The sequence below is a fragment of the Poromitra crassiceps genome, assembly GCF_964638095.1.
Source record: "Poromitra crassiceps genome assembly, chromosome: 18".
NCBI lineage: Eukaryota > Metazoa > Chordata > Actinopteri > Beryciformes > Melamphaidae > Poromitra > Poromitra crassiceps.
In genome coordinates, this window is record NC_139636.1 from 12,462,781 (window position 1) to 12,487,178 (window position 24,398).

Sequence of the window (24,398 nt, forward strand, 5' to 3'; positions counted from 1 at the left end):
GTTGCCAGACTGACCAGGCAGGAGCAGGAGGAGCAGGGGTCAGAGGGCAGTGTGAAGGAGGAGCCAGACTCATACTCCTCCCCCTGATGCAGACAAACGCCTGTGCAGACGGAACAGCACTCCCCTGGGGGGGTCACTGGACGCAGACAGGCTACGCTCGGGCAAGATGCAGGCACACATATCACTCCGCCATTCTGCACACACAGAAATTGACAATATTTCTTTACCAAGAAACCTCCAATCATTGCACAATTACAAGAAAATTAAGTGAAGAAACGTTACTTGGATTGTTCATATTCTAAGTGCAAAAAACATAACGTCGCCTTGCTAAACTAATGGCCTAAGTCACTTTTTTACGAAAATGATATTTTTGCCTAAGTCAGCTCTTCAGGATGCTCCCCACCTCTGGTAAAACGGCCAACATCCTAATTGAAAAGAAAATGCTGTTTTTACCTCAATAATCTAATGGCCTAAATCAATTGTGTGACTAAATCAATCTAACTGTGACTTAGGCCATTTTATTTTTGCCTAAGTCACAAGACAATGCGACTTAGGCCATTTTACAAGCTTTTAAAATTGCATCTGCATCAAGGAAAAAGAAATACTTCAACATAAAGGAAGCTCTTTGTATGTACAAACTGCTAGTGGGTTGGTTACGGGTGTAGCCTCAGCAAGTGGGACACCGATTAGAATGAAGAGGGCCAGAGGAACATATGCCAAGGGTGTTTATTTAAAGCAGATCCCTTGATGATGATGTACAGGCAGATGTACAGGCAGATGCAGATGTACAAGCAGATGCAGATATACAAGCAGATGATTTAGGCTTCAAATAATGCATCTGTACATGGCAATCAATAGGGAAGAACGAAAGCAGCCTCCTCCACTGCTGTCTGGAGCACACACTGTCAGTCCAGAATTAGGTGCAGGTGTGCTTAGGGGAGGGTAAATGGCTGGAGGTGAGGGAGTGATGGGTTATGGGAATTGGAGTCCGAGAGTCACTTTTGTACAGCCGCCCCCATATTCACTAGTGAATATGTATACTAAGAAAAGTGACTAGAGGCAGAGGAATTGAAGGTAAGGAGAGTAAATGAGGCAAACCGTTCGGCTGTCATGGCCGCCCCATAGCAGGGTGAAATGGGGCAAGCTGCATGGCCGGTGGAAAAAGAGCCAAGACGGCCGGAGGCAGGGCTGAAGGGGCCATCTGGTCCGGAGGGCATCCAGGAGGCAGAGCAGACAGGTTGAGCAACCCCGGATGATGTCCCAGACACTGATGCCACAGACAGGACCTTTCCGGAGGCCGACCTGGATGCTGGTGACACCGGCAGGTATACTCAGGGGGCCGGCCCAGATATTGTCGACTCCGACTGGACTGTTCTGGAGGGTGGCGCCGAGGGATGGGAGCCACTGAAGATTGGCGCCGAGGGATGGGCGCCAAGGGAGCAGATGGAGGTGCGGGGGCCACCAGAGCAGGGGGTGCAGGGGGCACCGGGACTGTAGCTGGGGGGGCCACCAGGACTGACGGTGCGGGGGGCACCGGGACTGGCAGTGCGAGGGGCACTGGGACTGGCAGTGCGGGGGGCACTAGGACTGGAGCCAGGGGGGCCACCGGGACTGGCGGTGCAGGGGGCACCGGAACTGGCAGTGCAGGGGGCACCGGAACTGGCAGTGCGGGGGGCACCAGGACTGGCGCCAGGGGGCCCACCAGGGCTGGCGGTGCGGGGGGCACCGGGACTGGCGATGCGGGGAGCACCGGGACTGGCGGTGCGGAGGGCACCAGGACTGGCAGTGCGGGGGCTGGGTGAGGCACAGGGAGCGCCTGGGCTGGGTGAGGCACAGGGAGCGCCTGGACTGGGTGAGGCACAGGGAGCGCCTGGACTGGGTGAGGCACAGGGAGCGCCTGGGCTGGGTGAGGCACAGGGAGCGCCTGGACTGGGTGAGGCACAGGGTGGTGCAGGAGGCACTGGGACTGGTGGTGCAGGAGGCACCGGGACTGGCAGTGCGGGGGGCACTGGGACTGGTGGTGCGGGGGGCACTGGGACTGGAGCCAGGGGGACCACCGGGACTGGCGGTGCGGGGGGCACTGGAACTGGCAGTGCGGGGGGCACTGGGACTGGCGGTGCGGGAGGCACCTGGACTGGTGATGCGGGGAGCACCGGGACTGGCGATGCGGAGGGCACCAGGACTGGCAGTGTGGGGGGCACCAGGACTGGCGCCAGGGGGCCCACCAGGGCTGGCGGTGCGGGGGGCACTGGGACTGGCGATGCGGGGAGCACCGGGACTGGCGGTGCGGAGGGCACCAGGACTGGCAGTGCGGGGGCTGGGTGAGGCACAGGGAGCGCCTGGGCTGGGTGAGGCACAGGGAGCGCCTGGACTGGGTGAGGCACAGGGAGCGCCTGGACTGGGTGAGGCACAGGGAGCGCCTGGGCTGGGTGAGGCACAGGGAGCGCCTGGACTGGGTGAGGCACAGGGAGCGCCTGGGCTGGGTGAGGCACAGGGAGCGCTTTCCTTGAGTACAAGCATCCCTCTACCGCATCAAGCCTCCTCAAGAGGTGTCTCAAATAGTCCATGGTGTCTCGTGCAGGTTGACCATGCTGCCGCTCAGGTGTAGGCCCAACTACATGGGGATGGTATCGTTGTGGGGGAGGGGGGTGCGATGGTGGATGATATCCCCACAACTGAAGGTATGGAGGTGCCCTTCTTCCCCCTACTGGCTGCTGGTTCCTCTGGTCCATTCCCACTTGCTGAGGCCCATCCAGGCTCGAAGGACCATGTACATGCAGCTGGATAGAACGCTCATCCATAGGGACTTGAGACTTGACTTGGACTTGCCCCTCAAAGACTTGACTTGGACTTTCCCCTCAAAGACTTGACTTGGACTTGCCCCTCAAAGACTTGAGACTTGACTTGGACTTGCAAAAAATTGTGATACTTGTGAGCAGTGAAATTGTTTGAAATGTTAAAGGGTTAGTTAAAACCCAGCAAAGAGCTGGAGGAAGAAGTGAGGAGAGGCACATGCCTCCTCAGTGTTTGATTTAATTGACATTTGTTTGATTTAAGAAGGATTTAAGTTTAAATTACAATTTGTTAAGAGTGACCCAGCAAAGAAGAGCTAGAGGAACAAGTGAGGCACATGCCTCCTCAGTGTTTGATTTAACTGACATTGTTTGATTTAAGAAGGATTTAAGTTTAAGTTTAAATTACAATTTGTTAAGAGTGACCCAGTAAAGATGAGTTTGCTTTATTAAATGAAAGTCAAACTGCCCTCTGTCTCCTGAGTCTCTATCTATGTGCTCCACTAGCGTTTTAAACTGTTTGTGGTCACAGAAGTGGGAATAAAAGATGTGCATTGTTTTGCCTAAGTCAGGTTTAAAATTGCCTAAGATGCAACGGCATGTTCATAAATTGGCCTAAGTCATTTAATCCACTTATGCAACATGATTTAACATACAGCGTTATTTGTATGTTAATAGTCATATATTTTCATAACCTTTTTGTGTGAAATGATTAAGGAATATCATATACTCTCTATTTGGTTCAGTTTTTTGTGTCTCCTGAAAAACTTGAAAATATGACTTAGGCCATTAGTTTAGCAAGACGACGATAATCAGGTGCTCTTCCGATTGGACAGTAATCATGCTAGGGCCAGGGTGGATACCTGGCATTCATGCCAGGTATAAATGTCAGGGTAAGGTGGGGTGTTGACCGGGTCATAGGGAGGGGCAGTGAAAGCCTCAGGACAGCTACTGTGCTCAATGTCTGACTCTTCCAAAAACTCATGTCACAATGGAATAGTGTGTGTCCTATCCTGTGTCTGAAGGCGTCAGCACATACACACATTACTCCTCTCTATAAATCACTTGTTTGAGTCTCACCTTTTAGCAGATGCTCTTGCCTGTTGAGACCACTACTCTCCTCTGAAGACTGCTGATTCCTATACTTACCTCCTAGAGACTCTTCCAGTGTGTGCCTTTTATTAAACTATGACACAAATTGTTGGGACAAATACATTATCTATCCCCAACAAAAGTGGCCTGACGAAGGCATCCTGTGCGCTGATATATAATATATGTAAAAGCTGTGCAGAGTACCAGGCAGGAGCAGAGCTGGCAGTGGTCTGTAGGGTGTGCATAGTGAATATGTCTATGAAAAGGCTGTGCAGAGTACCAGGCAGGAGCAGAGCTGGCAGTGGTCTGTAGGGTGTGCATAGTGAATATGTCTATGAAAAGGCTGTGCAGAGTACCAGGCAGGAGCAGAGCTGGCAGTGGTCTGTAGGGTGTGGGAATCGTTCTCCATTGAAACAGTCTCGTTGATGAAAGCTGCAGCCGTCACACAGTCCACACGCACAGCCGTCCAGTGCAGGGTGAGGGCAGGGCACAGCGGGGCACGCACGCTGCACACACGCTACTTTGCCTCTCTATGGAAACACACAAACAACATGCAACGATGAGATGAAGGTGTGATGGTGAGTGTGTAGCGAGTCCCTGACCCGAAAGCCAACTCACTCACTGAGCATGTGCAGGACTGACACCCTCCCGTTCCTCCTGGAAGGACCTGTCCGTCAACATAAGTCACACCTTGGAACAGACAACCTGCACACAAAACAAAGCATTCATTATTGACGTACTTCACATGCGTACATGTAACTGTAGCGTGTAGTGAGTGGCTGTACCTTCACAGACGGGGCAGCCGCATGGGTCAGAGACAGGGTGAGGACAGTGGGCTGGCAGACACTGTTTCTTCAAACATCGCACAGAGCCACTCTATGAGGAAATAAGATAAAGACACCGGATTGGCACACTGTCAGAATAGATTAGCCAATAGGAATGTGGATGTTAGTGTTTTGCATGTATGCGTTTACCTGGCAGGTACATTCAGAGCAGGGGCTGCTCGGGTCTGGGATGGACTGCCCACTGGTGAGGACTGCATTGTTATAGAAACAGCCTATCAAGGGAAGATACGTTATAAGATGAGCTTGTGATCACAGGGAATGATGAACAAATGAGGCAACATTTACAATCAGTGCTGTATGTATGTATCATAAAAGGTGTTTGATGACTCTGTTATGAGCAGTGTTTGGCAAGTTATTAAGGAAGAGTAATAGGTTACTCTTTACTTATTACTCCTTAAAAAGTAATAATATTACATTACTTATTACTTGGTATCAAAAGTAATTAGTTATGTTCCTTTCTAATATATTACTTTCACTACCCCCCCTTTCAAAAAAATTATATATAACCCGTTTGTCAGCTCCTTTTAGAACTGAAGCCACTCTGTTGGAACAACAATTAACCTTACAGGAGTCAACAATCCGCCAAACTGCATACTTTTCTTTTCTTTTTCCATTGGGGAAAGTAATGCAGTAACTTGAAGTTACTTGGATTAATAAGTGTAACATTATTACTGTATTGGAAATTGTAATCCATTACAGTACTCTTTACTGGGAAAAGTAATATATTACAGTAATACTATTCTTAGTTATGAGTGTGTGTACATACGGTTACATTCTCCACAGCACTGCCCAGGCAGGGTGTAAGGGTGGCTGCAATCCTGGTAACAGGGTATCCGGGTGCAGACAACATCACCTCCATAACAGGTGCATATACCACAGGGATCCTTGTCATTGACAAACTCGAAGCCATCGGGATAGTCTTTACCTTGGAACATGCAGCCTGCCGGCAGGGAGAGAGAGAGAGAGAGAGAGAGAGAGAGAGAGAGAGAGAGTGAGAGAGAGAGAGAGGAATTCTACTTGCTGGATTCGAGCATAATTGGTCACAGATGGGAGCCCTGGTGGGATTCAAGCATATGGAAGAGTAACCACACCGACCTCCTTCCCCCACATGGTCACTCACCATCGCAGGCCATGCAGCACGTTCTCTGGATAGGGTAGTTACTCACCATCGCAGGCCATGCAGCACGTTCTCTGGATAGGGTAGTTACAGTTGGAGGGGGGACAGCGCTTCCTCTCACACCTGACCGAGCCCTCCCGACACAAACACACTCCACACGCATCTGATACGTCGTCCCACATCTCCCCATTGGCTCGCTCTCGCCCCTCATGTAGACAGCCTGCAGAGGGAAAGACATTTACTGTAGAAGCCTGGAAATTAACATGTTTTCTTGTTCAAAAGGGCAAGCGGCACAGCAAGTATATCAAGCAATGATGCTCATTTGTGATCACAACTGGCATTATGAAATACTTAATTCCACGTATCAAAACGGCTTTGTCTTGCCAGGTTAAGATCTTGTACCTTCGCAGGTCCGGCAGCACTCCTGTGTGATTGGATGAGAGCACTGAGCGTGGGGGCAAGTCTTGCGTTGACAGTGAACTGTCCCATTGGTGCAGAGACACGATCGACAGGTGTCAGCTGGGTCGTAGAAACGTTCTGTGTGTCTGTAGGTTCGCCGTTCATACACACAGTCCAAAGGGGGAGCTGAGAGAACGTCAACGAAAAGAAGGAACAGTATTGTCCATTTGTCCCAGTCAACTTTCAAACCTGGCTGTATCCAAACATGAGCCATTGAGTCTGCAGATTTTCATTCCAACCAAACACTACAGCAGCTACTTGCTTGTTGCCTCTTGTTTTTTATTTATATATCTTTTATTTTTTGCACTATGTTGTAACGGAGCCTACAGCACAAGAATTTCACATGTGATACTTGTACTACGGAGTGACAATAAAAATCTTGAATCTTGAATCTTGAATCTACTATTTAACCTGTCAACCAGGGGAACGGGAACTCATAAGTGAAATGGTTTAGTGGTTGTCGGATAGGAGAACCTAAACGTAAACATCTGTCATCATTAAACAATTCTGCAATTTGTAGTATTTCCCACCGGCACATGAACGCAGCATAATAGTTATGGCAAAAAAAATAATAATAATAATCACCTACAGTAATGGTGGAAATCTCAGATCCGAATCAACACCAAAATCTAATCAGCTGATCCTTGGGCCAAATTTCATCCAAATCCCCAAATTTCATCCAAATCTATTTGTAACTTTTTGAGATGTCATGTTATCAAACAAACAGATGTGGGTGAAAATATAACCACCTCCTTCCAACTTCATTGTAGAGGTCAAAAGAAAAAAAGACAATTCTGCCTTTCCCCCATTTCCCTCCAACCTCTGAACTCTCCCTGCTTTCAGTTCCTTACCGGGACACTGGGGGCAGCAGTCTCCAGGCAGTAGGTTGGGGTTGGAGCACTGCAGTGGGGGGCACCTCTTCATCAGACACTGGACATTCCCATTCTAGAACAAGCACAATGCAGATTTGATTGAAACCTTACCTCAGAGAAACCACAAGGGGTCAGCATGGCATCCATATTGTGATTCTTAGTATCCTTACTATGCAGTTGCAGGTCCTGCATGCATCAGTAGGATGGGGAAACTCCTGTCCATTGGGATACTCCTTCCCAGCATAGCTGCAGCCTGAAGTAGTGCGTAATAGTCAGATGTTACTGTGTTGAGTAATTTATTTATATTCCTAGACAGCATAGCTGCAGCCTGAAGTAGTGCGTTATAGTCAGATGTTACTGTGTTGTTGAGTAATTTATTTATATTCCTAGATAGCATAGCTGCAGCCTGAAGTAGTGCGTAATAGTCAGATGTTACTGTGTTGAGTGATTTATTTATATTCCTAGATAGCATAGCTGCAGCCTGAAGTAGTGCGTAATAGTCAGATGTTACTGTGTTGTTGAGTAATTTATTTATATTCCTAGATAGCATAGCTGCAGCCTGAAGTAGTGCGTAATAGTCAGATGTTACTGTGTTGAGTAATTTATTTCTATTCCTAGATAGCATAGCTGCAGCCTGAAGTAGTGTGTAATAGTCAGATGTTACTGTGTTGAGTGATTTATTTATATTCCTAGATAGCATAGCTGCAGCCTGAAGTAGTGCGTAATAGTCAGATGTTACTGTGTTGTTGAGTAATTTATTTATATTCCTAGATAGCATAGCTGCAGCCTGAAGTAGTGCGTAATAGTCAGATGTTACTGTGTTGAGTAATTTATTTCTATTCCTAGATAGCATAGCTGCAGCCTGAAGTAGTGTGTAATAGTCAGATGTTACTGTGTTGAGTGATTTATTTATATTCCTAGATAGCATAGCTGCAGCCTGAAGTAGTGCGTAATAGTCAGATGTTACTGTGTTGTTGAGTAATTTATTTATATTCCTAGATAGCATAGCTGCAGCCTGAAGTAGTGCGTAATAGTCAGATGTTACTGTGTTGAGTAATTTATTTCTATTCCTAGATAGCATAGCTGCAGCCTGAAGTAGTGTGTAATAGTCAGATGTTACTGTGTTGAGTAATTTATTTCTATTCCTAGATAGCATAGCTGCAGCCTTAGCCTTAGCCCTGGTTATCTCAAGGAGGGTGTTGTAAGAACAAGTGAAATTCATTCCTATAATACCAGATCTGCCCAATATTCAATTCAGAAACCTATTGCAGGAAGCCAAACCCAAACGTCATTTTGTAACACTGCTATCAACTTTTGGAATAATTTACCTGCTTCAGTGCAAGGCATAAACACTGTGAATGTCTTTAAACGTGCTCTCAAGACTCATCTAAAAAATGAGATGTTGACTAGAGAGTAATTGCAACACCTTCGCTGAGATTTCATTTGTATATATCATATATTTTATGTGTCATCGATAGACTTCCTTTTTCTGTTTTTCTTTTATAAAGTACAATTGTGTAATATTAAGGTTTTGATATTTGAAGGACCCCAGTGGAAATAAGCAGGCTTCTAGTTTGTAACTTTAAGCTGCTTTACTGGGTTATCCTTGGATCATTTTACTTTCGTTTTACATATTGTGTACTTTTTTACTACTGTATTAATTGTAAATTTGTAATGGTTTTTATGCATTTCTTGATCCGAAATAAACTAAACTAAACTAAACAGCCTGAAGTAGTGTGTAATAGTCAGATGTTACTGTGTTGAGTAATTTATTGATATTCCTATTCCTAGACAGCATAGCTGCAGCCTGAAGTAGTGCGTAATAGTCCGATGTTACTGTGTTGAGTAACTTATTTCTATTCCTTGGCAGCAAAGCGATACTTCCTCACCATTGCAGTTGTTGTGACAGCAGGCTCCAGGCAGAGGTGCGTTACAGTTGGGACGTGGGCATTGGGGCGGATGGCAGTCGATCCTGCCGTTCTCACACTTACACTCCTCACACACGCTCACAGGGTTCGGGAAAGCCTCCCCATCCACAAACACGCGGTTTTCAAAGGAGCAGTCTGGGAAAGACACAAACACACAAGTTATATTGTTACTGAGCTGATTGACGGTCTAATGTGGAATACACAATGGAAACCATGTGGTACATGATGACCACATCTGCTGAATTGTGCGTTTGGGTACCTGGACATTTGGGGCAGCACTCCCCCTGTGGTGTGTGTGGGTTGGTGCAGTTGAGTGGCGGGCAGGGTCTGTTCTTACACTCCACAGTGCCATCCTGAGCAGAGGTTCAGTGTAGTCAACAGCAACCAGGTTCAGAGGTGGAAAGTGTGCAGAAGCGAATGGAGACGTGTTCTCACCAGACAGGTGCAGATGTGGCAGGGCTGGTCAACGGCTGTGAACCTCTGTCCGTTGCTGTAGATGCGATGATTGTAGGTGCAGCTTCCACACGCTGCGCAGCAGGAGCCTCGAGAAGGAAGGAGATGAGATACAGGTTACACAAGTCATAGACAGACAAACACAGGCAGATGCGCAAACACACAGGCTTACCAGGGTTCTTGGTGGGATGCAGGCAGTGGGTCGGGGGGCACTGTGTGTGTGTGCACAAGGTCTCTCCATCCACACAGGTGCAGCTGGAGCAGGGACCCTCAGGGTGCCAGCGGGAGCCTTCTTCATACTCTACTCCCTCCAACACACACGCTAATGAGAGAGCAGGGGGTTTCATACATTACTTTTTTATTAGCTATATTTGCATGTGTGTCCCCGTGTGTGTGTGTGTGCTTGCGTGTGTGTGTGTGTGTGTGTGTGTGTGTGTGTGTCCGTGTGTGTGTGTCCGTGTGTGTGTGCGTGTGTGTGTCCGTGTGTGTGTCCGTGTGTGTGTGTGTGTGTGTGTGTGTGTCCGTGTGTGTGTTTCCGTGTGTGTGTACGTGCGTGCGTGCATGTGTGTGTACCTTTACAGATTGGACAGCAGAGATGGGGGTCTATAATAGGGTTGGAGCACTGGGCAGGGGGGCACCTCTCTTCATGACATATCACATTTCCCCCCTGAAGAAACACGTGCCCACAACATGAACTTAGTGTGTATCATCAGAGTGTATAAGAAGTGTAGTAGTGTAGTGTAATGAAGAGTATAATATAATGCAATAAACCACAGAGAAACAATGATTTGCTCAACAACAAAAAAACATAAAAGAAATCATCATAAATTGAGACAAGCTTTCTGCTCCAGTAGGTGAAAGTCCTACATGGTAGAAATTGTAGAAATTAAAATGTGTTATTCAGTGCTCGAGTGAGGAAGAGGAGACAAACAAAAATGATTTGACTTTCAGAATTCTGACTTTATTCTCAGAATATCAGAATTCTGACTTTATTCTCAGAATCGCTACACTTTCTTTCTTGAATATGCAGACTTACCTTACACCTGCACTGCAGGCAGGGTCCACTCCCAGCAGGGCTGAACACTTTTCCATCTGCATACACCCTCCTGTCATATTCACACTCTGTCACAACACACACACACAGATAACACAGTCATGTTTGCTTGAGCTGAAATAGACGGTGAAAACTACAAGCTTGTGCATAATGAAAAGAAGACGTGACGGAAGAAATAAAATGGACTCAAATAAACAATTTCATATCTTTACAAATTCTACACACATGATACTCACCATCACACGTGGGACAGCACTGTCTCCTGGGCTTGGCTGGATGGCTGCAGCGCAGCGTGGGACACGAGGCGTCCATACGCTCGCACGACACTTCACCTGCCTAGCAGAGACAGACGAGGACGGACTTGTCAGAATTAAATGAGGCACGCAGGCACAGCAGTTTCCACAAAATACAGCTGCGTCCAGAAAGTACACTTTTCAGGATATTAAGAAGAATTGGGGAAAAAATGCTTAATTTTGATATACAGTACACTCATTAATTTTGGAAAATACAATGGGTCATGAAACACATCAGGGGTTTATTATGATTATTATTTCAGTTTTTCTCACTGACAGGAACATTCCACATAATCACATCTACCTTGCCCAGTTTGTACTCACAGAGCAGCGGCAGTGGAGGCAGGGGTCTGTCCTGGAGGGGACGTCCTGTCCATCCAGATACACCTTGGACTCATACTCACACTGCACACACCTGCAGGTGAGATACACACTGTCAATATTTTGACATTTTCACCTGGCAGATGAATGCAGGCTTGCAAGGGGCATGGATAAGGAGAAGCAGTAGCCTGGTGGCACATGCTGGTCTTGTTACCGTGGACAGCAGTCTCCCACATGGTGCACAGGGTTTTGACAAGACAGGGCAGGACAGCGAAGGGGAGAACAGGCCACATTTCCATTCTGGCAAAGACACAACACACATCGGCCTGAATATGATTATGAATATGAATATGAATATGATTCTCAAATGACTTCTAGAGACCGAGATGAAAACTGATGAGGCTCCACCTACCACACATAGACACTCCTGGCAGCGGTCTCCAGTAGGGATCAGAGCTCCGTTAGGGAAGTCCTGACCGTTCATACCACAGCCTAGAAAACACACACACACACACACACACACACACACACACACACACACACACACACACACACAAGCACACGCACACCCACACACACACATTGTATCTCTGCAGTCCATAAAAGACACACACACACACACACACACACACACACACACACACACACACACACTTCTACCCACCGTGGCAAACTGGACAGCAGGTGGTGGGTGGAGGAGAAGCAGGGTTTTTACATGGGATGTGGCAGCGCTCCCTCTCACAGCGAACATGGCCCTCCTGGTCAGAGTGAGAGGAGAAATATGCCAGTAGAAATGAGGGACGAGGTAGGAAGGATGAGAGGTGAGACTGGTAGATACTTAGAGGAGGTATCAAGGATGAGAGGTGAGGCTGGTAGATACTTAGAGGAGGTATCAAGGATGAGAGGTGAGGCTGGTAGATAGTTAGTGTCACACCAACCTCACAGCGGCAGACTTCACACGGCTTTTCCACTGGTCTCCACTCCGCTCTGTGCTCATACCGGATACTGGAATGGATGCAGCCTGCATTGCACAGTAGATGTTTCATTCATTCATTTTGTCCAGTGGCACTCACATTCCCCCATCTCTGAGAACACATGTCGCCCCCTGCTGGCCTAGGATGAAATCCACTCAGTTCCGTTTTTCCCATGGCACACCCAAGGGCGTCACGAGCCAAATTCAAGTCAGTCAGTCAGTCAGTCAGTCAGTCAGATATTGTGGGGATTTCTTATTCTCATTATGAGGGTTGTGTACAGATTGTTTCTCTGTGTTACTGACCTCTGCATCGTTGGCAGCATTCTCCAGGTACAGCCTCCTGCTGTGTGCAGTCCAGTGGAGGGCAGGGAAGAGGAGAGCATTCCCTGTTACCACCCTGTCGCCAATGAAAGGACAACCAGGTGAGAGAAACGCTAAATGGAGCAGAAATTAATATCTAGCATTTTTCTGTGTGTGTGAGTGTGAGTGTGTGTGTAGGAGACACTCACCCTACATGTACAGGTCTGACAGCCATCGATAGTGTTGTAGGACACATTATGGGGTGTACCATCCAAATCACACCCTGAAGAGGAGACATGGCAGAAGTTATCGTACATATACATTTGTTTGTTTGTGTGTGTGTGTGTGTGTGTGTGTGTGTGTGTGTGCCTGAGTGTTAACTACCGTGAAGGAGGAGTGTATGACGATGGTTCAAAGACAGAGAAGAGGAATGTGAAAATGAGTTTGACGATTAGCCTACAGCTGGTCTCTCCTTCCACCCTCTTTTCACCACCTCTCACTCTTTCTCTCTCTCTCTTTCTCTTCCTCACTATAAATCTCCTCCATCCTTTCTCTCTCTGTCTTTCTTTCTCTTCCTGACTACAAATCTCCTCCACTCCACCCTTCTCTCTAGGTCACTGGGGGAGCATCTGGCTCTGCTCTTTCTCCGGTAATGACAGAACAGCATGGTCCTGATGTAATGCATATGCACATTCATTCACACACACACACACACACACACACACTTGCACAAGCACAGACAATGTTTTACGGACCGTAACCATAAACAGAAGTGCCTGCAGCCCTTAAAGACTACCACCGGCGAGTCTATTAACACCGAAACAGATTTACTGTCGGAGAGAGACACACAGAGAGTGAGAGAGAGACACAGAGAGTGAGAGAGAGACACAGAGAGTGAGAGAGAGACACAGAGAGTGAGACACAGAGAGTGAGAGAGACACACAGAGAGTGAGAGAGAGACACAGAGAGTGAGAGAGAGACAGAGAGTGAAAGAGAGACACAGAGAGTGAGAGAGAGACACAGAGAGTGAGAGAGACACACAGAGAGTGAGAGAGAGACACACAGAGAGTGAGAGAGAGACACACAGAGAGTGAGAGAGAGGGAGAAAGCCAGGACAAGGTTGTAATGTCAGTTATTATAAGTTTACTGGAGAATCTCCTATACAAAACACAAACCAATCCGCCTCCTCTTGCCAGTTCCCCCCGGCACATTCTGTGTCTGTTTATTTGGATGAAGAGGTTGTTTAGCGTGTAGTACAGGCGAGCCGGAGCCAGGCTTGCAGTGGGCTCATCAACTATTATTGTGGCTCAGCTCGGTCATTTCAGCGGATAATGGCTTTAATGAAGAGTCTAACCAAAGGACAGACACAATGTGTTTGTGTGTGAGAGAGGGGGAATAATCACAGGGCCAGAGAGACTAGTGAGGCTGCCTACTGTGCCAGCAGCCACCAGGCATTTCCTCTAGCCAACCAAGCATGCACTAGATCAAAGTGTGTGTGGGAGTGTGTCTATGAGCGAGTGTGGGTGTGTGTGTGTGTGTGTGGGAGAGAGAGAGAGAGAGAGAGAGAGAGAGAGAGAGAGAGAGAGTGTCTATGTGTGAGAGAGAGAGAGTGTCTATGAGCATGTGTGTGTGTGTGTGTGTGTGTGTGTGTGTGTGTGTGTGTGTGTCGACTGGGTGCCATTGTAGCAAACATGCAGAAACAATTAAGGAAGCGATGGATGAGAGGCGGAGACAGAGACAGAGAGCGCCGCCGAAGAGGCGAGACAAAGACAAGGTTTAGAAATAACTCTGAGTAACAGCTGTGTGGGCACAATGTTATGTGTGTATTATGCACATTCCTAAACTTTGGACAATAAGCAGGACAGAACTCAGTGTGATGTTTACGGCGTGGGGGGGTGGAGGGGGTAGAACGAGAGACAGAGAGAGAGACAGAGAGAGAGAGGGGGAAAATGAGGACAGTCCAACCTAAACAAATCACTCTCCTGATGCATGTTTGTTTCACTCCACTACAACAGATGTATGCATTGAGAAGTTCACTGCACTCCTATCCATTTCCTTCACGTCAAGCAATGGACAGAAACTACTTCCTGTAACTTAGGTTAGCTTAGCATAGCTTATCCAGATACATGTCCCATTTAAAAAAAACAGGTGTAAACGGGGTATAACACAGCCAGGATGTCTAGTCATTTTAACACTGCACATTGCAGAGAAAAGTCAATAAGACCGAATTAACGTCCGCATGGAAATATGGAGGTGCAAATGCAAATGTATCCATTTGCAATGAGGTACATACAGTAATTACAAAGTTACCATGACTGTGCTATGATATCATTGGTAATGAATTAGTCTTCATCTTATTTTAGTCCAATATCAGTCTCCTTCCTGTTCAAGTCTCATCCTTGTCCATGGAGTACTTTCTGTAGCTTGATGTTTTGATCGTCTCTCCTCCTCTCGTTGCTGTGAAAAGTGCTTGACACCTCCGTGTTCCTGGGCACAGTGCGGTGGTTACCAGTCGTGGCATATGACATGGCCTCCTGTAGCTGGTGGTTACCAGTCGTGGCATATGACATGGCCTCCTGTAGCTGGTGGTTACCAGTCGTGGCATATGACATGGCCTCCTGTAGCCGGGTCCAGCCACTTTGTGAAACACGAGCCACAGTTGTGCATACGGCAAACGGCCTCGGGGTAACCATGACAACGAGCCTGGCGGCAGAGGTCAGGGCAGGTGATTGGCGCAGAGCCAAGGGGGCAGCCGCTGAACCAGTGGAGCTCGAAACACAACCTACAGACAGTGTTTCGAGGGGAAAGCACATCATAATGCAACAAGAAAATGTTAAATATATGTATGATATATCTGACTATTTCCTACATGACTACTGGCATCTTTCCTGTCAAACCAATACCTGTGATCGGGTGTGATTGGCAGCCATATATCCTTCCTATTCTGAGTAGCTGCCATGATAAAATCACCACTTTCACGCTTCTTCTGTCCCACCCACTCTTGCTCTAGTCGACCAATCAGAGCGCCACTTTCTTCCAGATCAAGAGCCATCCACTCCTTCACGGCCCAGTGTCGGGGAAGGGAAGTGATTGGGGGGCAGGTACGCGTTATGCGGTTTAGGGCTTGGCTACTGGATGACATCAACTGCTGCTGTGTGTGGAAGTAGAACCGCAGGTAGTGCGGCCCGTTGAAGAACCAGTTACAACTGTCCTTGTCGTAACCGTCTGTTCCAAAGCCAAACGCATCCAAGCCTCCCCGATCCAAACCAAACGGATCGAAACCATAGATGCTGTAGCCTCGGTCACTGAAGAGCTCAGACATTACCTTGTCCCTTTGCACCTCCTCTGTCTTTTCATCACTCTCCTCCCCTCCACCCCTCACTCCAGGCTCTTTCTCCTTCTCTCTGTCACACACTCCTCCATCCCGGCACAGGCCAAACCAGCTGACATTGGAACGGTTGAAGCCATAGCGGTTGAAACCAGACACATCGTACCCGTCCCTATCGATGAAATCACGGTTAAAGCCGTCTCTGCCGTAGCCCCACCTGTCCCAGCCGCTGCTGTCATAGCCGTCACGATCGTATCCGTGCGGGTCAGAGCTGTGATTGCGATATCTCTGAGTCTTGTCATGTCTAGAATAGTCACTTCGTTGTGGGTGTGCCGCGTGTAATGACGTCACATTGCAAGGTGCGCCGATGGTTATGGGCACATACACCACACACATCTGGCGCTGCGAAGACATGACATCATCGGGTGTGACATCGAACGGCTTCATCTTCACATGCCTCTGCCTGGCAGGATAGTGGATGTGACTCTGAGGATGCTGGTCTCCAGGTCTTTGTCCATCTTTGTAAACGTTGCGCGCGACTTTGGCCTGATGTTTCTCTTGCCACTGTGTCCAGAGCTTGTCCATGAAGGCCATGTGTGAGAGGTAGAGAGGGTCGTAGGCAGCCAGAGGAGAGCCCATATGACCCCCCACCCACAGCCTGAAGAGCCCAGAGAAGGCCTGCAGAGACTGGGAGAGCATCTGGAAGTCTCCCTGGTTCACGATCCTCTGGAGGGTCACTGCATCTGGCAGCCACACCTAAAGGGGAACAGTGGGGGGAACAATCAGAGAGGCCTGGTAACAGTCACACACATCAAAAGGAGAATAGCTAAAAACAGGCGTAAAAAACATCTCAGCACACAGACATCGATTATATTGAGAGCACTGTTATATGCCGGCTATTAGATGAATAAAAGTTGTGAGTCAAACCGAAGAGTTGAAAGTCCGTCTGAGACAAGGGGACCAGTGGGAACGGGACGTCCAGCCCTGGAAAGGGTGATGGGGGACACAGGCTGACCCCGACTCGCCGTCTCCTCCAAACAGCCCGGCCTGCCAGGCAGCAGACGACCTCATCGACCCGGAGTCCACCGTCCACTCAAAGTACGGAATGGCCAGTTGGCACGACGACAGCGACTGCAGCTCGCGCTCCACTAGCCGCAGGAAGTAGCGGTGCCAGGGGAGGAAGGAGGCGTGGGCACCCGCCTGAGGGGAGAAGTCAGCTCTCAACAGAGCAAAGCCCTCCCATACAGCTGCACACAAACACACGCACGCACGCACGCACACGCACACACACACACACACACACACACACACACACACACACACACGCACACGCACACGCACACGCACACGCACACACACGCACACAAATAAACCCATGATCACTTTGGAAATTAGAAAAATGGAAGAAACACAGGATTCAAGGAGTTCGATAGTGACAGTTTTACCTGGCTTGGCGTGGAGTTTTCTGACAGCCCGATGATAGCGCTTCCTCTCCTTCACTGTGAGGTCTCTCATCTCTTTGCGCTGGCTCAGGTGTGTGCACACACAGTCCACCTTGCCACCTCGCGTGCATATGCACTCTTCACAGCCTTGCCTGAACCTCTCCCCGTATCTCCAGGGTTGCCGTTGGGAGAGGCACCCGCAGCCTCCACCACAGCTCACCTCAGAGCATCTTCCTCCGGGGGAGAAGCTCACGGCCTCGGCCGCCCGGGCCTTCACCGAGGCCTGGCACTGCATCAGGGAGATGTATTCACAGGTATACGTGAAGTCCAGATCCTCGCTGCAGTCTTCCCTCGGACTTCCCTTGTTGCGCTCTTTCCTCCAGCCTGTCTTCACATCGCCCAGCTCAGTGAGGTTAACGTCTATGTTGCTGTACCACGTTTCATCCTCCAAATGACGTTGCTCGTCGTACCCCCCAAGAGCCGCATAAGATATGTTGTATCCATGTTGGTTGTTGTAATCCAGGCGGCCGGTGGGAAGGCCCTGCTTTGGCCTGCGGAGGCAGCAGGCTCCCAGCATGCACTGATCCCTACAGGCATTAAAGGAAGGGAAGTAGTAGTTGCTGGTGTTTCCAGGGCAGTAGAGGAAGTCCTCACAGACGCCAGAGGTGGGATTAAAGGCCCAGCGGTGTTGAGATGGCCGCCCCGCCAGACAGCTGTTCTCTGGCCTGGGCTCCCAGCATGCCTAGAGGTGGGGAGGAGGGGACAGAGCGCCTCTTACCCAGCCTTATCCACCACTGCAATGGCCATATTAGCCAGTAGTGAAAACAGCACTAAAGCAAAGTGCAGCACTGCTATTGGGCAAGCCCAATACAGCAGGCCAACTCTACCCTACAGCCGCCATGAGCAAGCCAGCAGACTGATCTAAGAACTACAGCCCCCATGAGCAAGCCAGCAGAGTGATCTAAGAACTACAGCCCCCATGAGCAAGCCAGCAGACTGATCTAATCGTGCGTTCCTTTATCGCAAAATAACTGGGATGTGGAGGCTAAATGACATCACATCCATTTTGTTAGCGTTCCATTTGCAGAAAACTTGAGCTGGGAAGTTCACTGTTCATTGGTCAGATCCAGTCGCTAGCCAGGCTAGCCATTGTTAGCAATAACAATTGACAACATGGCATTTCGCTGCATTTTGCACATACAAACACTGCAGCCTCATGTCCACACAGATAGAAGTTAGGCAGTGCTGTGTGTACAGCTGATTTAATGAGACACAAACAAAACAGAAGTGCTAAACAATATTACTACGATTACTACTACTGTTGTTGCACGGCGCAGCCATCTTGGATTTTTGAGGTTGGGCCTGCTGAGGCTCCTACGAGTTTGGAGTGTGAAATACCAGCTCTGATGACGTCACCGCCCAGCTCATGACCTTTGAAGTCGTAAGATTACCAGTCCCCAGTTATAAAGGAATGCACGATAAGAACTACAGCTACGACAGTTACACCACCATGACTATGACAGCACAGAGCCTTATAACACATAGCAAAGTAACGAAGCAACTGAAACAAACAACTAAAGGCAAAGGCACTATATGTCAAACTATGACAAGCTACAGTGACGGAACACTTAACAGAAGGGTATTTCAAACCTTGGTTTTCATTTGCGATTGTGACCCACCTCAAGCATTTGAAATGTTCTGGAGACCTGCCAGGTAACCAAACATACAATGAGAAATATCTCCAAAACTAACACATAATAGTTGTGCACAACTACAGTACAAAAAAACACAGACACACAGACACACAGACACAGACACAGACACAGACACAGACACAGACACACAGACACACACACACACACACACACACACACACACACACACACACACACACACACACACAAACACACAATAGCAAACTCTATTCTGTAATGAGACACAGTAACACACTTTCACAACAGGGACCAGAAAGGTTGGACAGTTCATTGCAGTAGCCTACGGGAGCGTTAGTACTACAGCCTACCCTAGTCTAATATCTAATAATGATCTAGTCTAATCCACTAGTCCAGTCTGGCTTAGCGATACCTGTCTCAGCTGTCTGTGACACACTGGTCCCTGGGTGTTGGGGGGGCAGGAGCAGCGAAACCCTGCAGGCTCAGTGGTCGAGACGGAACAGACGCCTCCGTTATGACAGGGGCTCGACAGACAGGGGTCTGGGAGAGGCACTGCCATCTGCAAACTAGCTACTCGACATCAGTTGTATGTGTGTTAGTGTGAGTTTGCATGTCTGTGTGTATATGTGTGTGACAAAGAGAAAGCGAGAGAGAGAGAGAGAGAGAGAGAGAGAGAGAAAGAGGGAGGGATAGAAAGAGAGAAACTGACATAGAGAAGCTGAGCTATTTTACCCTTGATGTTAGCCCGGCACGTGACCTTTCCAGATGTGCAGGTACACACGGTGCTCAGGTCAATCTGCCACCGCTGGCCGTCCTCCACCTCACGACCCTCCCACACACACCGCTGCCTCACACACTCGCATCCCTCCAAGTGCTGCACGCGTGACTGGAGCTCTGCGTTCTGTTGAACCAATCAATAAATATACATCACATCCCCGCACGTCCTGTCCCCTCTCATCACACTGCATCCCGTCATGTCATATTATATAGCATGTAATATTGTATCAAATGTTATTGTTTCATATCATATAGCATGTAATATTGTATCGAATGTTATTGTCTCATATCATATAGCATACCATGTAGTTATAAGTTTGAAGGTACCTGAGCTTTGACCATGTCCAGCATGTGAGCCAGCTGCTGCAGCCGCTCCTCCAGCCCGCTCAGCCTCTCCTCTTCCTGTGCCTGAGAAGCAGACTTGGCCCCTTGAGGAGATCCAGGAGGCCCCAGAACCACCACCCCTCTATGGGGCTGGTCCCTCTGGACCTCCTGGGGATAATGGCTGGGTTGGTCCTGGGGCCTGTGGGGGGTTTGGGTTTTACTGCCGGACGCATCCTGCTGGAACGTTCGACTACTGTCAGCCAAAGAATCTGGGCTAAGGCTGTCTGTGTAAGGAGACGGAGGCAGAGTAAAGAGAAAGAGCAATGAATAATTATCACGTGATCAAAAAACAACAACATTTTGATCTAAACAAACATCCTGTCAAAATTAAGAACTAAATGGAGGAACAAGAAACAAGTGTTTTATGGGACTTTCCGCCCAAGGGAGTGGACAGATCCAATCTAAGAAAAACAGATCACATCACAGATCAACCAGGGTGGTCCTGCTACAACCATCTGATCTCAGTGTGAGAACGAGAGGCGTGAATAAACTGGGCTCTCTCACTCTTCATGATTCTTGACAGAGCTGCACGGTGAAGTTGGAGCTATTTGTCGTTGGTTTATATCACCGATGGTTTATATAGGCATATGACATGTCATGACAGGAAAGCTTTTAACACAAACACAGTGTGATAGAAACACATCCAATATGGCGAGTCTCGCCATACCTGAACATTTAGCGACACAACCTTGAGAAATAAACAGATGAAGCTACTGTGAGAGCCAGAAGTAAAGGAGGGGCAGACAGGAGCGGGAGGGAGAGGAGGAGGAGGAGGAAGAGATGAAGACACAACTGCCTGTGTCTGACAACTGCAGGCTCTGCCATTAACGCTGAGTGCAGCCGGAAAGCCCCTCAGCATGCTGTCAGGACCAGATGCACTGAAGCACATGTACGGACACACAGACGCATGCTGTTACAAACACAAAGTCAATCTTTACTCTCCAGTGCCCTTCTTCCAAACCTCATAAACATCACTTTTATAGGGGTTCACACTTATCAGAAACATCTGTCTATATATTCTTTGGGGATTATGACACATGGGAGTAAGCTTGCCTACTTTTGCTTGAAATGTTTCCTTTTGGTCCTGCACGTGGGGGAATACCTCATTCCTCTCATATTATATGACCCTCCAATTACTGTACATTAAATGACGAAATAATCTTTACCTGTAACATTGGCACAGTGCCATGGCCGCCTTTGATATGCGGTCATGGAGATCTCAGCTGTCTTCAGATATCCCTACATCATACATAAAGAAGCACAGTGTCAACACACACATATGGAAGGTAGAGACCACGGTGAAATGATCTACAGCCACAGCACACAACTTTGACAGAGGTTAGTCCCCAAGACTGCAATGTAATTTCATTTGTGAGATATTATAATCACATTGTGCTAATGTATAACTGGAAGTGGCTTCTTCCAGCGTATCTAGAAAAGCACTCCAGACACCTTGAAAACCAATGTATAGAGAGCCAAAGTGAACGTCACTTCCTGCTTCAGCACTGCACCAGAGATTTTCATCTGCCATTTATTTTCTCATAGACATTTCCTAAAATATTATAAAAAATAGTTGTTCTTGGTCAAACCAAACGGTTCATATATATTTAGAAACAGGAGCGACCGCATAAGATTTCACTCGGACCAAAACGTAGAAAATATTTTTTCAATGTTGTTTTTTTTAGTTTTGCTCTGAGTGAAATGATCTATGGTCTCTCCCGATTCTAAATATAGCTGAAGCGTTTGGTTTGACCAGGTAAAACTATTCTTATAAGCATTTTACAAAATGTCTATGGGAAAATAAATGGCGGATGAAAATCTCTGGTACAGTGCTGAAGCAGGAAGTGACGTTCACTTTGGCTCTCTATTTGATTAAATTGTCATACCAAACTCAGTGGTGTCACTTTTCTTTGTGTGAAGAAGAGTTTCCCCTTTCTCCTTAATGATCCCCCGACCCGCTCCCTCTCTCTCTTTCAAGTGTTAGATTACTGCAAAGAACAGCAACTCATGTGATTATAGGGTTAGTTTCGCATGACATCATCAAATGTGGTCGATGTAATCACTGAAATCCTATCCTATGATAGTATCAAATTGGTAGAAAAAATATAAAGTGCATATAAGGTAGGATCTGAGCAGACTTCATGTCAAAACAAGAATGATGCAGGATCTCATATTAATAAAAATATGGTGATGTTGCGCTTTACGTGTCTCATGCTGCATCAACATTGCACCAGTGTGCAGCACGTGCGAGAAACTCACAATAAATTTGCTGTCACTGTCTCCTGGTGTGCTGGCCAGAGTGACCACAAGGTCTTGGGGCAGCGTCAGACTGATCCTCTCGTCTCCTCTCCTCTGGAGAACCACAACCTCCTGACAGTCTACAAAAAGAGCCAGTCTGTCTGGCTCCAGGCCCACGGCCAACTGCACCCAGTCCGCCCCGGAGAAGGGGTTCCCCGCGGGGAAGCGCAGGCTGGTGAGGCCCCCCCGAGCCGCCCCTGTCCCGGCCTGCTGGTAGTCCAAACGCAGGGTGTCGTTGTGTGTCGACGAGAGGATTTGGAGAATGAGGGAGGACGCCGAGGAGAGAGAGAGCAGGGTGGCGCTGGAGTCGGATGTCTGACGGCCCACCAAATGCAGCCCCATGCTGCCCTGAAGGGTGGAGGAGAGGTAGTGGGAGTATTCACGGGGGAGGGTCAGGTAAGGTGCTCTGGGCCGGAGCTTATAGACCAAGGTGCCAGGACTGTCCCCCTGCACTCTGGACACCCCCTTTATCGGGTGGGACATGTTTAGAGCAGCCAGAAGGTCGATCACTAGGGGACAGAAGGGGGGAACAGTTTACGCGGAGAACCATGGGACATTCCTCCAGCCTCATACACACACACACAACACACACACACACACACACACACACACACACACACACACACACACACACACACACACACACACAATACCCGCACATATCCATAACGCACATACCCGGACGTGTGTACATTTGTGCGAGGTCATGGCCTGTCTGTATATGTGACAGTGTGCTTTCTGGGTCATGGTGAGTGCGAGTCTGTGTGAAGCCATTCATTAGGCTTTCACGCATGGCTGCATCACTGACCTCAGACACAGCAGCACCTATGGGCCAGCATGATAGCTCTGATTCCTCTACTACAATAGTGTGAAAAGTAGCCTCAATGGTTGGGTTAGCAAGGTCAGATTCGTGTTACACCATAGATAGATAAAACCAATTTCACCCCGGTAGATAGATGATCACGAGGCGAATAGGCAAGTAACACTTTGCAAAGCATCTAGTATCAGCATTGCACTAAAAACTCAACTCGTTTTTTCGGTGTGTGGAGTTGCAAAAGTCGTGACTATGATGTTCAGAATTACAGTAAAAACATTGCCTATCCTATTAAATTCTAATGCACAAAATAGCCTGCATTATTTCAATCATGAAATAATGTTTGTATGTTGCAGAAAACTCAAGCACACTGCAAACAATGTGAAGTAAACTCACCGTTCTCGTGGTTGCGGCTAGGATGGCCCTGCAGAGACAGCGGGACAATCCAAAGCAAATGTATCTCCAGGAGCAGAAGAAGCGTCCTCATCAGTTTGCCAGGTTCCATTCTCCAGGCGCTGAGTGAACAACCCCGGACTAAACTCTAAAAACCGCTTACATGAGAAGTAGGTGAGCAAGAATATCTCCTTGGCATTGTTTGGGCGTTTTGTTTAGTCCGCGCCAACGACAGAAATGCCCGTTCTAGTTCCCATTCCTCTCCAAGTCGACTTTTTCTCTTTTGCGTTTTCTTCTGTCAGTGATGAGCGGCGCGCGCCGCCGCCGCCGCACCGCGCCGCGCGGGGGGAAACATGAAACATCTGGACGCACGCGGGCAGGGTCACGCACTCACATTCTCCCCGGGGCCACGCGCACTTTCACTGCATGATAATGACAAAGCTGGGCGTGAAAGCAGCTTGCTGGTTAGTTCTAAAATATTTATTATCCTCGTGGGAGACTAGACGACATTATTCCTGAATGGAGGGGGTAAAAAGAATCAGGTGTGCGCGGTGCGTGTGAGGTCTCCGGCAGGCAGCGTCCTCCTGTCTGTCTCCATGCAGTCCCAGAAGAAGTCCCGAGTGTTTTCCTCTCCTGTTTTTCCTCTCTTTTCGCGGAGGGAAAAAAAGTGCCTCCACCCCGCAGTGTGTTGATTCCTGAAGACCCCCTTTTTGGTAATCAGCTAAAACCTGGTCTGGAGACTGGAGGGGAGCCATGCTGGAACACAGCCACACGCGTGCGTGCGCGTGCG

The 24,398-nt window shown here is 48.2% G+C and overlaps 1 protein-coding gene across 1 annotated transcript in view; it reads right to left on the minus strand.

Moving 5' to 3' along the window:
• kcp (kielin cysteine rich BMP regulator) overlaps window positions 1-23,720 on the minus strand; it is a gene marked incomplete at its 5' end in the record, with an annotated part of 32,180 nt that extends 8,460 nt beyond the window's left edge. The window contains 29 exons of the mRNA XM_083654703.1: window positions 15-194; window positions 4,241-4,414; window positions 4,507-4,589; window positions 4,670-4,760; window positions 4,859-4,941; window positions 5,496-5,669; window positions 5,896-6,066; window positions 6,249-6,431; window positions 7,157-7,250; window positions 7,348-7,430; window positions 9,067-9,240; window positions 9,365-9,458; window positions 9,541-9,647; window positions 9,731-9,880; window positions 10,132-10,225; window positions 10,595-10,680; window positions 10,849-10,948; window positions 11,230-11,320; window positions 11,441-11,526; window positions 11,639-11,718; window positions 11,891-11,984; window positions 12,165-12,247; window positions 12,503-12,596; window positions 12,709-12,782; window positions 19,675-19,843; window positions 20,047-20,327; window positions 21,270-21,342; window positions 22,363-22,910; window positions 23,612-23,720. Coding sequence (XP_083510829.1) covers window positions 15-194; window positions 4,241-4,414; window positions 4,507-4,589; window positions 4,670-4,760; window positions 4,859-4,941; window positions 5,496-5,669; window positions 5,896-6,066; window positions 6,249-6,431; window positions 7,157-7,250; window positions 7,348-7,430; window positions 9,067-9,240; window positions 9,365-9,458; window positions 9,541-9,647; window positions 9,731-9,880; window positions 10,132-10,225; window positions 10,595-10,680; window positions 10,849-10,948; window positions 11,230-11,320; window positions 11,441-11,526; window positions 11,639-11,718; window positions 11,891-11,984; window positions 12,165-12,247; window positions 12,503-12,596; window positions 12,709-12,782; window positions 19,675-19,843; window positions 20,047-20,327; window positions 21,270-21,342; window positions 22,363-22,910; window positions 23,612-23,720 — 3,903 coding nt within the window. The remainder of the gene's footprint in view (window positions 1-14; window positions 195-4,240; window positions 4,415-4,506; window positions 4,590-4,669; window positions 4,761-4,858; window positions 4,942-5,495; window positions 5,670-5,895; window positions 6,067-6,248; window positions 6,432-7,156; window positions 7,251-7,347; window positions 7,431-9,066; window positions 9,241-9,364; window positions 9,459-9,540; window positions 9,648-9,730; window positions 9,881-10,131; window positions 10,226-10,594; window positions 10,681-10,848; window positions 10,949-11,229; window positions 11,321-11,440; window positions 11,527-11,638; window positions 11,719-11,890; window positions 11,985-12,164; window positions 12,248-12,502; window positions 12,597-12,708; window positions 12,783-19,674; window positions 19,844-20,046; window positions 20,328-21,269; window positions 21,343-22,362; window positions 22,911-23,611) is intronic.
• Window positions 23,721-24,398: the final 678 nt, after the last annotated feature.